This window comes from Aythya marila (assembly GCF_965140915.1).
Source record: "Aythya marila genome assembly, chromosome: 9".
NCBI lineage: Eukaryota > Metazoa > Chordata > Aves > Anseriformes > Anatidae > Aythya > Aythya marila.
The window spans coordinates 4,333,886-4,346,621 of record NC_139050.1 but is presented as its reverse complement, the minus strand read 5'-3'; the positions used below and the strand labels follow the sequence as shown (position 1 = coordinate 4,346,621).

At 41.2% G+C, this 12,736-nt stretch overlaps 1 protein-coding gene across 1 annotated transcript in view; it reads left to right on the top strand.

Annotated features, from left to right (window-relative positions):
• NYAP2 (neuronal tyrosine-phosphorylated phosphoinositide-3-kinase adaptor 2) overlaps positions 1-10,939 on the top strand; it is a gene marked incomplete at its 3' end in the record, with an annotated part of 128,438 nt that extends 117,499 nt beyond the window's left edge. Inside the window, exon 6 of the mRNA XM_082766846.1 lies at positions 10,712-10,939. Within this exon, the coding sequence (XP_082622972.1) occupies positions 10,712-10,939 (228 nt within the window). The remainder of the gene's footprint in view (positions 1-10,711) is intronic.
• Between the last annotated feature and the right edge of the window lie 1,797 nt (positions 10,940-12,736).

Sequence of the window (12,736 nt, the reverse complement as noted above, 5' to 3'; positions counted from 1 at the left end):
TACATTTCAAATTGGGGTTAGTGATGAATCATAAATGGTTATCCCTGTCTATTAATCTCATTTTATGCGTCTTTAAAAAGCAAGATGTGAGCACATAAAAGAACAAGATCGTCTGTGTTCATTGTGTTGTTTTCAGTCATACTTTCCTAAAAACTTTTTCTCTGGTACAATCAATGCAATACTTGAAAAATGGCATGTAATGTAAGAAAATGGTCATTGACTCAATTTCACCATTAGAAAAGGAGAAATATAAGAGCACATATTAAAATTTCTCATCTGTAAAGCAACTTCATAGTCTTTAATTGAGGTATTAGTGTGTTTAGATCACTAAATAATGAATGAGGATTTGAAAGCACAAACCAGCCCTTTCAGGGCTGAAGCATTCTCCCTTCCTGTATTACTTTGATCATTTTATTTTTTTTTATTACTATTTTTAAAATATTCTTGTGACCATTTTCTTGAAAATGCTAGATAAATGCAAAGCTTTAGTGGCTTTGCTGAAAAACTGGTGTGCTGAGGTTCTTCAGCTGTCATAGCAATGAAGGTTAGTTAAATATTCAGTTCTAATACTAGCATCACTAGGAAGAGTGCTGAAGCTCATGTATGTGTTTCTAGCTTGGGTAAAATGAGGTCCAATTTAGGTTCCCCAAAGTGGAGAAACTTATTGATTTTGTGGTTTCTCTGTGTCACTTTTTTTTTTTTTAACTTTAGACTTGGCTTCACTGTTGACTTTCTCTTAGTTCTTCCAAAGTCTTGGTCTTGTTAGCACTCATTGTCATTCTTCAGAATTTATTTTCTCTGTCTTCCTTGGCTGCTGCTGAATGAGCAGAAACAGTGACCTAGAGTGTGCACTCTGCTACCCTTCTACATGAGAGCTTTTGCAGCCTGCAAGGGTTGGGTCTTGCAGAGATAAGGATCTTTCCCACCAGCAACTCTCACTGCTCCATGCCACATCTGAGCATAAAGGAGGACAGACTTCCTTTCAGTATGAGATTTAGAGTCTGGCAGTTTTTCAAAACTACCACAATTTAGAGTAAGAAACACCAATTACAGGTGTTTTGTACTGTGGACATGGTTACGCAGTCATAGTCAGGGCCAGCTGTAGTGATCATTGAGGTCGCTGCCTCAACCCATCCTGCTGTTTAAGACTGGTTGATGAACAGTTAAGGCACACATGTGATGAAGTAGCAACCTCCAGCACAAGGAAAAGGTGAGGAGATAGAGTTAGTAACATCTTAATGTAATCTGGGATGTTAAAGTGTTACCCTGCAGGTGCTGTACTGCAAAATGTGGTTAGCATGAGGTCTCGGTATCACTGAACTCTACCAAAGTCTGGATATTCTGTCCTTTGTTTCTTCTGTGACTGACCTAATACAACATTGAATTTTCCTTTCTATTTTACAGTGAGCGAAAGGATGTATCATGGTGGGTTGCTTGAGTTCTGCATTTACTGCTTAGCAAAGGCATAGATTAAGCTTTGATTTTTCATAAGCAATCTCAATAGGAATGCACTTTGTGATGAACCACTGCATAAATGAGATGCATGAGACAACTTTACACGATATGCCTAATATAAGTTGCTTTACAGACTTTTACTTTAAACAGAATAGCATTTACAGGATGTGTAAATAGCAGATCAAGCAGTACATTTCAGACAGTTGTTTGGCTTAAAAAAATTAGCTTAGATGAGACAGATACAAGTTTACGAATATGTTAATAATGCAAGGTCAGGAAGATCTATAGCCAGACTGTCAGAGTGAAAATGAAATGCAGGATGGTAAATTTATCATTTAGAGTTTGCTTTATTGATAGACTCAGCAATAAACTGAGGGTAGCTGGAAAACTCGAGACATAGGAGTGTGTGTAGTGCTGATTCTGTATAAAGTAGCTGTGACATTTAGTAATTGGAAGCAATGAATCCTGAAACTGGAGGTCTGAAGTCAGAGGTGCTGATAGTTTACTAACCATTTGCTAATTTAATTTTAGGATAAGTATTAATTGTTCATAATCTCGAATCTTTGAGAATTCTTGGAGTTCCAAAGATTCTGTTAAACTGATTTTAAGTAGTGGATCAGTTGGGCCGTAGAGCACAGATGATGTAGTAAGTCTTTAAGTGAGTCCCATATTTAAAAAAGGTCTCTTGCGATATCGCATCGTATAATTACAGGATCTTCATTAAGTGGTAGAACAATTTTTACACGGACTCTATTTTTTTTTCCTGTAGTGGTATCATTTGGAAGAAAACATATTCCTAGAAGTTTAGAAATTCAGAGTAATGGAAATCAAAACACTAAACACAGCAGTTCCTTTGTTACAATATTATAATAGCCCTAAAATATGATGCACATGCAGTTTTATAAGTTGAAATAGCAGGTGTCAGTGAATTCCTTTAATGTTAAATATACGGTGTAAGATTACAAGGTGTTCCTTCCTGCACAAATATTTTGTTAGAATTAAAACTGGTGTGCTAGGAGAATCCTTTTCCAGTGCTTAGATGCATTATTACCTGGATTCTAGTACCAAGTAAGACTGTGTTCCTAACACCTACATTATTTCTGCCACAGCAGACATAACAGGCTAACTGGCAAATGTTGATTTCCAGATCTGTGCCAGTAACATTAAAGATGTTGCTATAAAAACAAAAATAGAAAATTGGCTTTTAGTGACTTGTATTGCATTAGAAATGCAGAGGGAAAAAATCTTGAGAAAGCAGAACACACGTGTGTTTTCTCCCACTTCCAGTGTATTCTGTGTGTCAATCAGAAATGTACTGCTATCAAGGTTTGTGGAAACATATGCCTAATGCAGGTCATTGATACAGATTTTTACGCCTGTTTGAGTTAATAACCCTCCCTATTCAGGGGAGAATGGGGAGTTTACTTGTGTCTCTTAAAAAGAAGAATTTGTGGAAGAACTGAGGGGGCAGTTTGTGTGGCGCTTAGCACATCGTGTGTGCCTGTGCTTGTGATGCGAGTATGCGAGTGCACAGGAGCCATCTTCATGCGGCTGCTGGTACAGTAGGACACCTGCTAGAAAACACCTCAGGCACTTCCAGAGAATTTGCAGTCATGTTATCAAGTGTCCCTGGTAGCGTTGCCATGCACTGCTGGCTGCATGGAGAGCTTCTGCTTTCACAGCTCACGGTGCACATGCTGCGTGTTCCCGAACATGCTTTTAATCACCTCTGTGTTAATAATCAATTGTTGTTTTGAATTTAGCAGTAATGGAAGAACTGAGTAGCAGTACAGAGCTATATAGCTGGCTGACTGTCCTGGGCCAAATTACTCAGTCTTTTGTGTTAGCAGTGTTCCAGAGTACCTCTGTCACAGAGAGATACGGCTGCAGATGTAGCCTGTAGCTTTACCCTCGCTTACCAGCTTTTACAGCCACTGGATTTAGGAACGTTTAAGTGCAGTGCAACATTTATTGCTCACAGTTGGCAACAGAAACCTTGTCCAGCATCATTTTCCAACCGCTTTTCAGAAGGTTTTTTAAAATGTTTGAGTGTTTTTTACTACTTGTCTGAACAAACTGTAGTTGAATTCTTGGACCCGTGAAGCCAGTGGGCACATTCCTGTTGGCTTCTAGCAAGGTCCTCAGCACTCAGAGCTTTTGAAACTTGATTCATGCTGAACTCCTGCACTGGACAACTCCCCTTTTGCACATGTGTGCTAAGAGGATCTCCACATCAAATTAAGACTATCAGGTAACACTCCATGAAGTAACTCTTGCTACTCACCATGGCCCTCTGCTACTTGCACCTGTGGCACATGGCTGCCTCCTAGGAGTCGCTCTCCTGCGTGGAAATACCTTGCCCGGCTGGGTGGCTGGGACCTGTCTGCATCAGAGCAAGTGCCATCGAGAGTTTCAGTGGGAAAGAGAGTTTGGAAACTCCTGTATGAGAAAAGGCAAGAGGGAGGGAGAACCTTTTCCTCCCAGAGGATGGTAAGTGGCTTTCAGAAAGCCTTTCTTCTTCACTTCTTGTAGCCTGCCAAGGCAAACCAGCATGCTTGGCTCTGCTGAGGGATGTGTAGCACTGCTCACAGACTGCACTGCTCATAGCTCACTTAGTGTGCTGATACTGGAGACATTTCTAATAATAGCTTCCAAATGCCGATGATGTTTTTATTTCAGTATAATTTGCATTTGTTTAAGATCACTTTGTTACAGCCTCATGTCAGCTCTTTGGCTTTCATTTTATCTATGGTATGCAGTTGTCATGAAGAACAGAGTATTTGTATGGCATCCACAATCACACGTGTGTGATGTGGTTTTTCCCATTGTTCCTGTAAGTGAAGTCAAACTGTCCTGTAGGAGAGGGAGGACACTCAAAAGGACCAGGAGAAAGCAGTATCTTCTTCAGCCCCATAATCCGTACAATTTTAGCAACAAGGAACGTACAGTACTAGGAACCAATTATGGAAGGACCACTGTATCATGGGACACATTTATCACTTCTGATTTACCTTCCAAAAAAACAGCAGCATTAAAAATCGGCAAACCAGGAACTTGTCAGCCAAAATGTCACAAGGAAAAGCATTAGAATAGGATTTTGTATTGTCTAAGCCCTCATATAATGAAAAATATGTCTTTTAGGTCATTAAAGGTTCATACACCACAAAAGAAAACACTCATGGAAGTGTTCAGAACATGAAATACTGAGTGGTCAATTCAAATATTAGAAAAGTTTGCTCAAAAATTAATGAAAATGGGCAACATCTTTGAATTTTGTGACTAGTAATAGTCTCCTCCCCCATGGAATTTATAGCAGCACATATTTTCATGGGCACTCTTATGAAACTGTATTGCACCTCTCAATGAAACATTTCCTGAAATGCCTCTCAGCATGACTGGGAAGTAGCATGAATTCATACAACCTGTGCTTCACGCGCTGGGCCTGCCTCCAGAGAAGTCCCCAGGTTGGGAGCAGAGGCCCCTGCACTGCCACCGACCCTGCAGCGAGGACGATGCTCTTTGGGTCCAGACGAGCAGAATCACACCCTGCACTTGTTCCTCTTGTCCCAGTGCAGCAGGAGCACAGGGCACCTGCCTGCCCCAAGCCTGGGGCTCACAATTAATCTTTCATGGGGCTCAGTTTGAGACAAAAGGATAGGAGTGGGACTTGGATTGCACATAAGTCTTTTTCCCAAGAGAGAGCCTTATCTGCGTATTTATGAATCTCTTTATCTGTCACACAAAGCAAGTAAAATTTAATCACACTTAAGAAACAGAGTTCCAGGCCTGGTGCTGAGGATATTTCACTCTATATTTTCAGTCTGGCTTCCACATTTTTCTTTTCACAGCCCTTGTATTTTTCATGTGGAAAGGCTGTGCTATATGGGATCATTTGGTTTGTATGAAGCTCAAAGGTGTTGCATCTTTCTTCAGTAGCATGCATGTGTTTAGCAACTCACAAAGAACTGCTTGTGCACTACGTTCGTGCACTTCGTGTGGCACGTTGTGGCCTCCAGGTGAAAGTCCAATTCCTGAAGGGCCAGAAAGTCCTATCCCATGTTCTCAGTTGTCACCAACAAAGAGATGCAAGATGTTTGCTGTACTTTGTAACTCCAGCTAGCAGGTGTGAAAAATCACATCCATCAATAACTGCTTAATCATGTTACTAGAGAATATTTCCTTCTACCTTTTTTCCATCCATAACTGTTATTCTCTTTGCTGAACAAAACAATTATGCTTAGTTAAGAAAAGGGGAAGAATTATGTTAGTTTTAAGTTTCTTGCTTAGACATCCACATTTGAGCACTTTGTGAACCCACTGCCTGCCTGATGGGCACAGCAATGCAAGTGCAGGCTGCTTGGGCCAGCATCGCTCTGCCAGAGCCGTAGGGGTGCCCAGGGCCAGGGCAGAGCCCATGCCAGGGCAGGAGAAAATAGAAATAGTCTGCTGTGACACCAGGCTGGGCCTGGCAGCGTGCGTCACTGCCTGTTCCCCAAAGCATCTTCTGGGTTTTCTCCAGGATTATGAGTTTTTCTCAATAAATTCTGATGTGGTGGAGAGTTGTGGAGCGTACTGCCCTCTGCTTGGAGGACCTGTCCTCTAAGAGCTGTTGGGCTGTACATGTTCTGCCCATCAAACCACTGCCCCAAGACAGTGCTGTGATCTTGGTCAGGGCAATCTAATTTAACTACAAATTTGTAAACCCTTGGGACTGTTTCATGTATTTCTAGAATGATGCAAAATATCAGTCCAGTGAGGTCAGAAGAAATAAAGACAGGCCCGCTGCTAATGGGGGTACCTACACACACAAAAATACACCAGTCACACTTCCTGTGATGAGGGATAGCGTTTGTCTCTTTTGTCTCTCAGATCTTCATAAAGCATTGAAACACTCACCGGGAGAGATCTTTTGGACTCCATCTTTTACTCAGAAAGATTTTCTAAGAGGAAATATTTTGCATTGTGTTTTGAGGATGTGTAAAGTTGTTGGAGTTACTGCTTTTTCTTAATTGAAAGGTGGTTTATAATGTTATTTCTTGTTCTGGGGCACTGCCAATGTAAAATCTGAGAGTGTTTAACAGATCATCATAAAAGTTATTTCTAATGTTTTGGGAATAAAAATATCAGAGGAATAAGGGCAGGTACTAAAAGTAAGGTGACAACACATTGATATCTCCTAAGGCCTTTCAGAAACTTGGTGTTTAAAACTGTGTGGAAGAATTCACTTTTGCGTAGTGGAAGAGGTTTCTTGATGTTTGTTGTTGTTGCTGATGTTTAAGTTTGGAACAAACATTTGCTTTAAATAAGATTTTTGAGGAAAATCCTTGCTCTCTCTGATTTTGAAGATAAATTGTGTCTTAGGCCCCAGATAATTTAACAAGAAGAATCAGCAAATTTCACAGTTCATAAGTGATTGTGTGGCAGCCTGATCCACCTGATACGGAGTGGTCAGGAGAGCCCTCCTGTTCTTACAGGCCTCATGGTAGATGCTGCCTCGTCCTTCCCTTTTCATTAAGAACAGGCTTTGGGCCAAGACTCTTCAGTCAAAATCAACTTTGCTTCTCCTGTGCTGTGTCTCGTTGGCTGCTAGCATGATGGGTTTTGCGCCTGTGTGCCTACATCCACATCTGCAGCCAAGCTCTGACATGCTGCCAGATGCGTACAGGTCCCATGTGCTCTGGGGTCCTCCAGGAACAGGAGAGTCATATAGCTGTGCATAGTACAAATGCTCTACTTTTTTCTATAAATTAACTTGTAACATCATTATTTTTTTGTGTGTCTCTCACATTAAATAAATCCTTTGTTATGATAGAGCAGTGATATTAACAACCTGGTGCATGACCAGAGGAGCCAGCTGAAGCCAGAAAGGAGGGAGGATATGAAAAGAATTAGTACTGGAGCAAAGCGTGAGCCCCATCAGTTCAGCAGTCACAGAAAGGATTAGGCCTAAGTCCACAGTGCTAAACACTTAAGCTTTAAACACCTCAGTAGTAGCCCTACTGAAGTCATCAAAGGTTACTGCTGTGATTTCACAGCTGTGCTGAGTGCTGTGCTGGCTTGGGAGCCTTGGTGCCCACGGTTTGTCCAACAGACACTGAAAATGTAGATAAGACTCTTTGGGATTTCGTATTAGCAACATGGGCCCCTCACTACAAGAAGGACATCGAGGCCCTGGAGCGTGTCCAGAGAAGGGCAACAAAACTGGTGAGCAGTCTCGAGCACAAGTCTTTTGAGGAGCAGCTGAGGGAGCTGGGGTTGCTTAGTCTGGAGAAGAGGAGGCTGAGGGGAGGTTGTGATGAGGAGGGGGGGGCGGTCTCTTCTCCAGATAGCTAAAGATAGAACTCGAGGAAATGGCCACAAGTTTCACCTGGGGAGATTTAGATTAGATATCAGGAAACGCTTTTTCTCTCAAAGAGTGTTCAGGTGCTGGAACAGCCTGCCCAAGGAGGTGGTGGGGTCACCATCCCTTGTGGTGTTCAGGAAACACCTGGACAATGTGCTACAAGATATGCTTTAGTAGCTTAGTGGGTAGTATTGGTGATAGGAGGACGGGTGGACTAGATGATCTTGTAGGTCCTTTCCAACCCTGTGTTTCTATGATTCTGTGATTATTGTCATACCTGTGTATGGTATGGAAGGTTTAGCCCTCAAACAAAAATAACATTTAAAAAACCACCAGTCTTAAAAACCTCTGTCCTGGAATGTGGAAATACTCAAATTTGTCATAGTAAGTGATTCTCTAACTGCTACACAATATGGTGGCCAGTATAAAAAAGGATTTGGGAGCTGTCTACACTTAGGTTTATTTTAGGGGCTGTTGTTTAAGGGGGTGGCAGAGTGTCGGTGTAACTGATACATTCTGCAACACCACTTCTATCTTTGGGAGGCTGCAACTGGTATTTTAGAGCTTAGCATGTCAAAATCCTGCTTCCGAGCCCTTGCATCCCGTGAAGAGGATTAGCTACCAGACAACGCTGTGCTGGCCACCCTGTGCACAGTGCGATGGCGGGAGCATGGGTGGCGTAGAGGTAGCACCTCGCACTGTCGGACGTGTCAGGGCCGTGCTCGCGATGCGGGGGAACTGAAGTGAGCACAGGCAGCGAGGGGCTGGTGTTAGCGTGCTGGTTGCTGACGGCATGGTTGTGGAGGAGAAGGTGCTCCTGATGTCTGCAAGGGGCAGTTGGCACCCGAGTGCTGTTGCCCTCAGGTTCAGCCCAGAAGGCAGTGTGCCACCGTGTGTTGTCCATGTTGTGTTTAACGAATTGTGTGCACACTTGTGTTGTCCCTGTCCTGCCCCACGTAGGAGGACCCAGCCAAAGCGAAGACACTGCTGCGTAAGTAGTAACACGTCACCGATGAATAGCATGGCAGGAAACCTGCCCCACACTGGGCCTCGTCCAAAGATGCGTGGAGTCGCCCGGGGGGCGGGGAGGAGCGAGTCTCTCCGTTTCGGTGAGTTTTGGATCAGGCCTGGGCACCCAAAGAGAGAAAGTCTGAAGGTCGTGGCAGATGGCATGCCTCACACCTGCACCGCATTAGATCACCACTGAGGTGAAACCCAAGGATGGTATTAGAAAGAGCAGGCGTGGTGGGCTTCCAGAAGGCTTTTAGTTCATCCGTGCAGGAGGATACCCCACAGATACTTTGCCCCTGTAACTCTAAATTCTTAAGAACATTTGTGAGTAAAGTTCCTATTGTGGTCTACCTGAAATACTATGTAATGTATAAGGCAAGGTACCCAAAATACTATTTAATGTATAAGGCAAGGTAAACTTGTTTTTGTTTCAGTATAAAGAAAGGTAATTTTATCTGAAATTCTTTTATTCTGTGTCAGGCATTAAAAACATTCTGTTACATGTTTTGTTTTGTTTTGTTTTTGAAAGAAAACTACTTTTCTGTATTCTCTTTATTTTTCTGTTTGGCTGCATGGTTTGCTTTTACTTTTTCTTGTTCACGTTTATTCTTTTTGTTTTATTTCTTACTATAATCTGAACATTATCTATTTGTCCGTAAAAGCTAAATGCATTTCAAGCTGACCACAAAAGCTGTAGAAGTCAATGACAGTTTCTTTTTTGGCTTCTAAGAAGACCAATCCCCTGTGCTAGGAACTTGGTGCATGCCCACACTTAGCATTTTCAGATTTGTAATCGGAATGTATATGCATTGTTGAATATACTCACAGACTCCTAATAATAAACACACGTTTCCTTCATGAATCATAAAATGCTGCCAAAGTATTACTGTACATGTGCATTTGCATGACAAGATCAGAGATGTACTTGGACAGCCCCTGCAAATGTATGGCATGCATTTACTTACAAATCCTTAATTTATGACTAATGTGGAAAGTAGATTTTGGGAGACTTAAGAAATCACTTCAGATTTGCAAGTAAGTGCTCAGAGGAAGTTCTCTGTTCTGCAGGTATACAGAGTGTGATCCAAATACGATAAGCCCTTTCAAGATAGTTTAGTATTTGGCATTTCAGTTCCAGTCTAAAGCATTTGAAGGCACACACATTTTCAATCATGTGAGCACCCCACTGAACTCTAATGAATCCACTTTCTCAGGCTTTGGCGGGGCTGTGACATATACTTACAACTAAACATATGCTAACCTCTTTTTCTGGATCAGGATCATGTTTTGAAATATTCTACATGTGTGAAGACATGGAGTTTCTAAACAGTTGATGCTTTCCAGTTAATGAAATATCATCATAGAGGAGGATAGGTTAATCCATATAATTCGCATGGAGTTCATTAAATCATTTAAAAAAAAATTAAACACAGAGTTATATTTAGCTTGATACTCACTAGTGTTAACACCATGCTTTTAATGTGACAGATTGGATTTGGAAAGCAATATAAAACATGGTTTTGAGTGTATAGAATTTTTTATTTCCACAACTTAAGGACATTGTTAAGATCCATGTGCCTTTTTAAGATCTATTCCATCATTTAAAATCCAAGTAGTGGTAGTTTGCTGAAAACATTTATCTTTATTAGCTTTCAGTGCTCTGGAGAAGTTAGAAGGGGGACCTTTTATTACCATTTTTTTCCCCATAGGGTAGTAGTTAGAAGTGAAGACTGACTTTGTTTCTGTTGTTGGCATAGAGATTTTTTGTTTGTGAGACAAATGAGAGTATTTCAAGAGTAATGCTAACTTGGAAAGAAACAATGTCATCAATTCATGGCCAAATAGTTATTTGTATGCTTTTCTTCTCTTTCCTTTCTTTCTATCCTTTTTTCCCCCTAACAGGTGACGTGCATGCAGTGGTTGCAAGGGGACCATACAATGCTGGATATGATTGAGAAAAAACGTTGCCTCTGCAAAGAAATAAAAGCTCGACAGAAATCAGAAAAAGGACTCTGCAAACAGGACAGCATGCCTATTTTGCCGAGTTGGAAAAAGAATACCGGGACCAAGAAATACAGCCCTCCTCCTTACTCCAAACAACAGACTGTTTTCTGGGACACTGCAATTTGACAGGCAGGTGGAGGATGCCCTCTCCACCATGTTGCACCATGCACAGGTAGCCAGCTTTCTTAATAAGGCAAAGGCTCTAACGTAAGACTTACCTGCAGGTGGTGAACTTCCTAGGGAAAAACACACCCATACAGTGCTCACCTGTCAATCAAGAGAGAGATTTAAGTTTCTGACTGGATTAAGGCATACATATTTATCCAGGATTTTTTTTGGATCCAGAAGATATCAGAATGTAAATATTTTGCCGATATATTGAAAACACCCAAACTAATGACACTGCTTAAATATATATATATCTATAAATTCAAAAAAATTTATGAAGAATTTTACTATATAATGTTACTGTTATACTGTTTTATTAACTATTTTCTATGTGGTATTCTAACGCTCTCCCCTGACCCCCTTCCACCATTTTATTTCTCTTACCTGCCTAGATTTGGACTCTGTACAAAGCATGTGGTTGTACCTTTTGTTTAACATGACAATGTACAAAACAACTCGGTGCTAGGGCTGTAGAAGTTACCTAGAGTTGTGCTCATTAGACATCCTTAGCTGTTTTGGGGGAGGGCTGGACAAGGGAGAGAGTTTTGGTGGGAAACAACAAAACTGCAAGCAATGCAAATACAAGTGCTTGATGTGGATGCCCAAGTTGCATTTACAACACGAATTGTTCTGTATCAGTTTTCTCGTAATCGCATAAATTGCCCTTGGTTTTATCCTAATCAGTTATTAAAATCTCCAGCTATAATTATTTGGCCAAGAAGGGAAACTAAATTTTCTGCAGAAAAGCCTGCAACAGAAACTCCTCCTTCATGACCTTCAGCTGGCTAGCGGAGACCATGGTTCACTGTGACTGAGCGTTGTACAGCCCGTGGCGAGGAGCCCCAGTCGTTAGCAGGTCAAGGCCGTGGCCCTGCAGCCATGGCTCCTGTCCGCATTTGTCTTTGGTCCAGAAAATAAAGGTGACAAAACCTGTTTACATGTTTATTAGTTTTAAATCCAGCAACACGTCCTGTGTCAGATTACCTTGTGTTGCCTATGAAAGCTGGCATTCAGACCCCCAAAAGCTGGTAGGGAGATCTCCCCTCGATTTCATGTGGTTTGGGAGCAGAGGCCATATATCCATCCTCCCAGGTACGCCACGTCGTCTCCCTGGCTGCCTCTGCAATTGGCTTACAATCCCGTATTATATCACACCCACTTTAACAGAACATTATGTCATGACCAAAGAATTATGACCTCCTGGTTTTAACGGGAGAAAAAGATGGCTTATGCTGATTATGAGGGTGAAATCTATGAGGTGAAAAATCTTCCAAAAGAAGCTGTTGAGAACGAGGGAAACTTGTACTGCTGTGGAATTGTGGAATGGAAAAAAAAATGTATGGCATATATTTTGTATATTTAAATTTCTATGTGTCTGAAATTTGGTAGCACAAAAGTTCCTCTTTAAAACAATCATTTTAGTATTATATTCTCTGAGAAGAAAAGGTGTGTTGTTTGAAACTTCTTGTTATATTGGCTTTTCTTTGAAATTCTATTGACAGCATTGCCACAGCTGTAATTGCTGATCAAAAAAACCAAAAATATCAAATTTTAGAAGGTTTTTGTAATCTATATTGCTAAAGTTTGAGTTTGAGTAATGCTTTATCAGTAGTAGTTTCTTTTCAGCCTCTGAAATAAAGTTTTTAAATATTTTATAACTAACTAATGTATATTTTGATGTCCAAACTGAGATTTCTGTAAAAGATAAAGTGTGTGTTTATATGTGTGTATGTATATTAGCATTATTGTGTATGT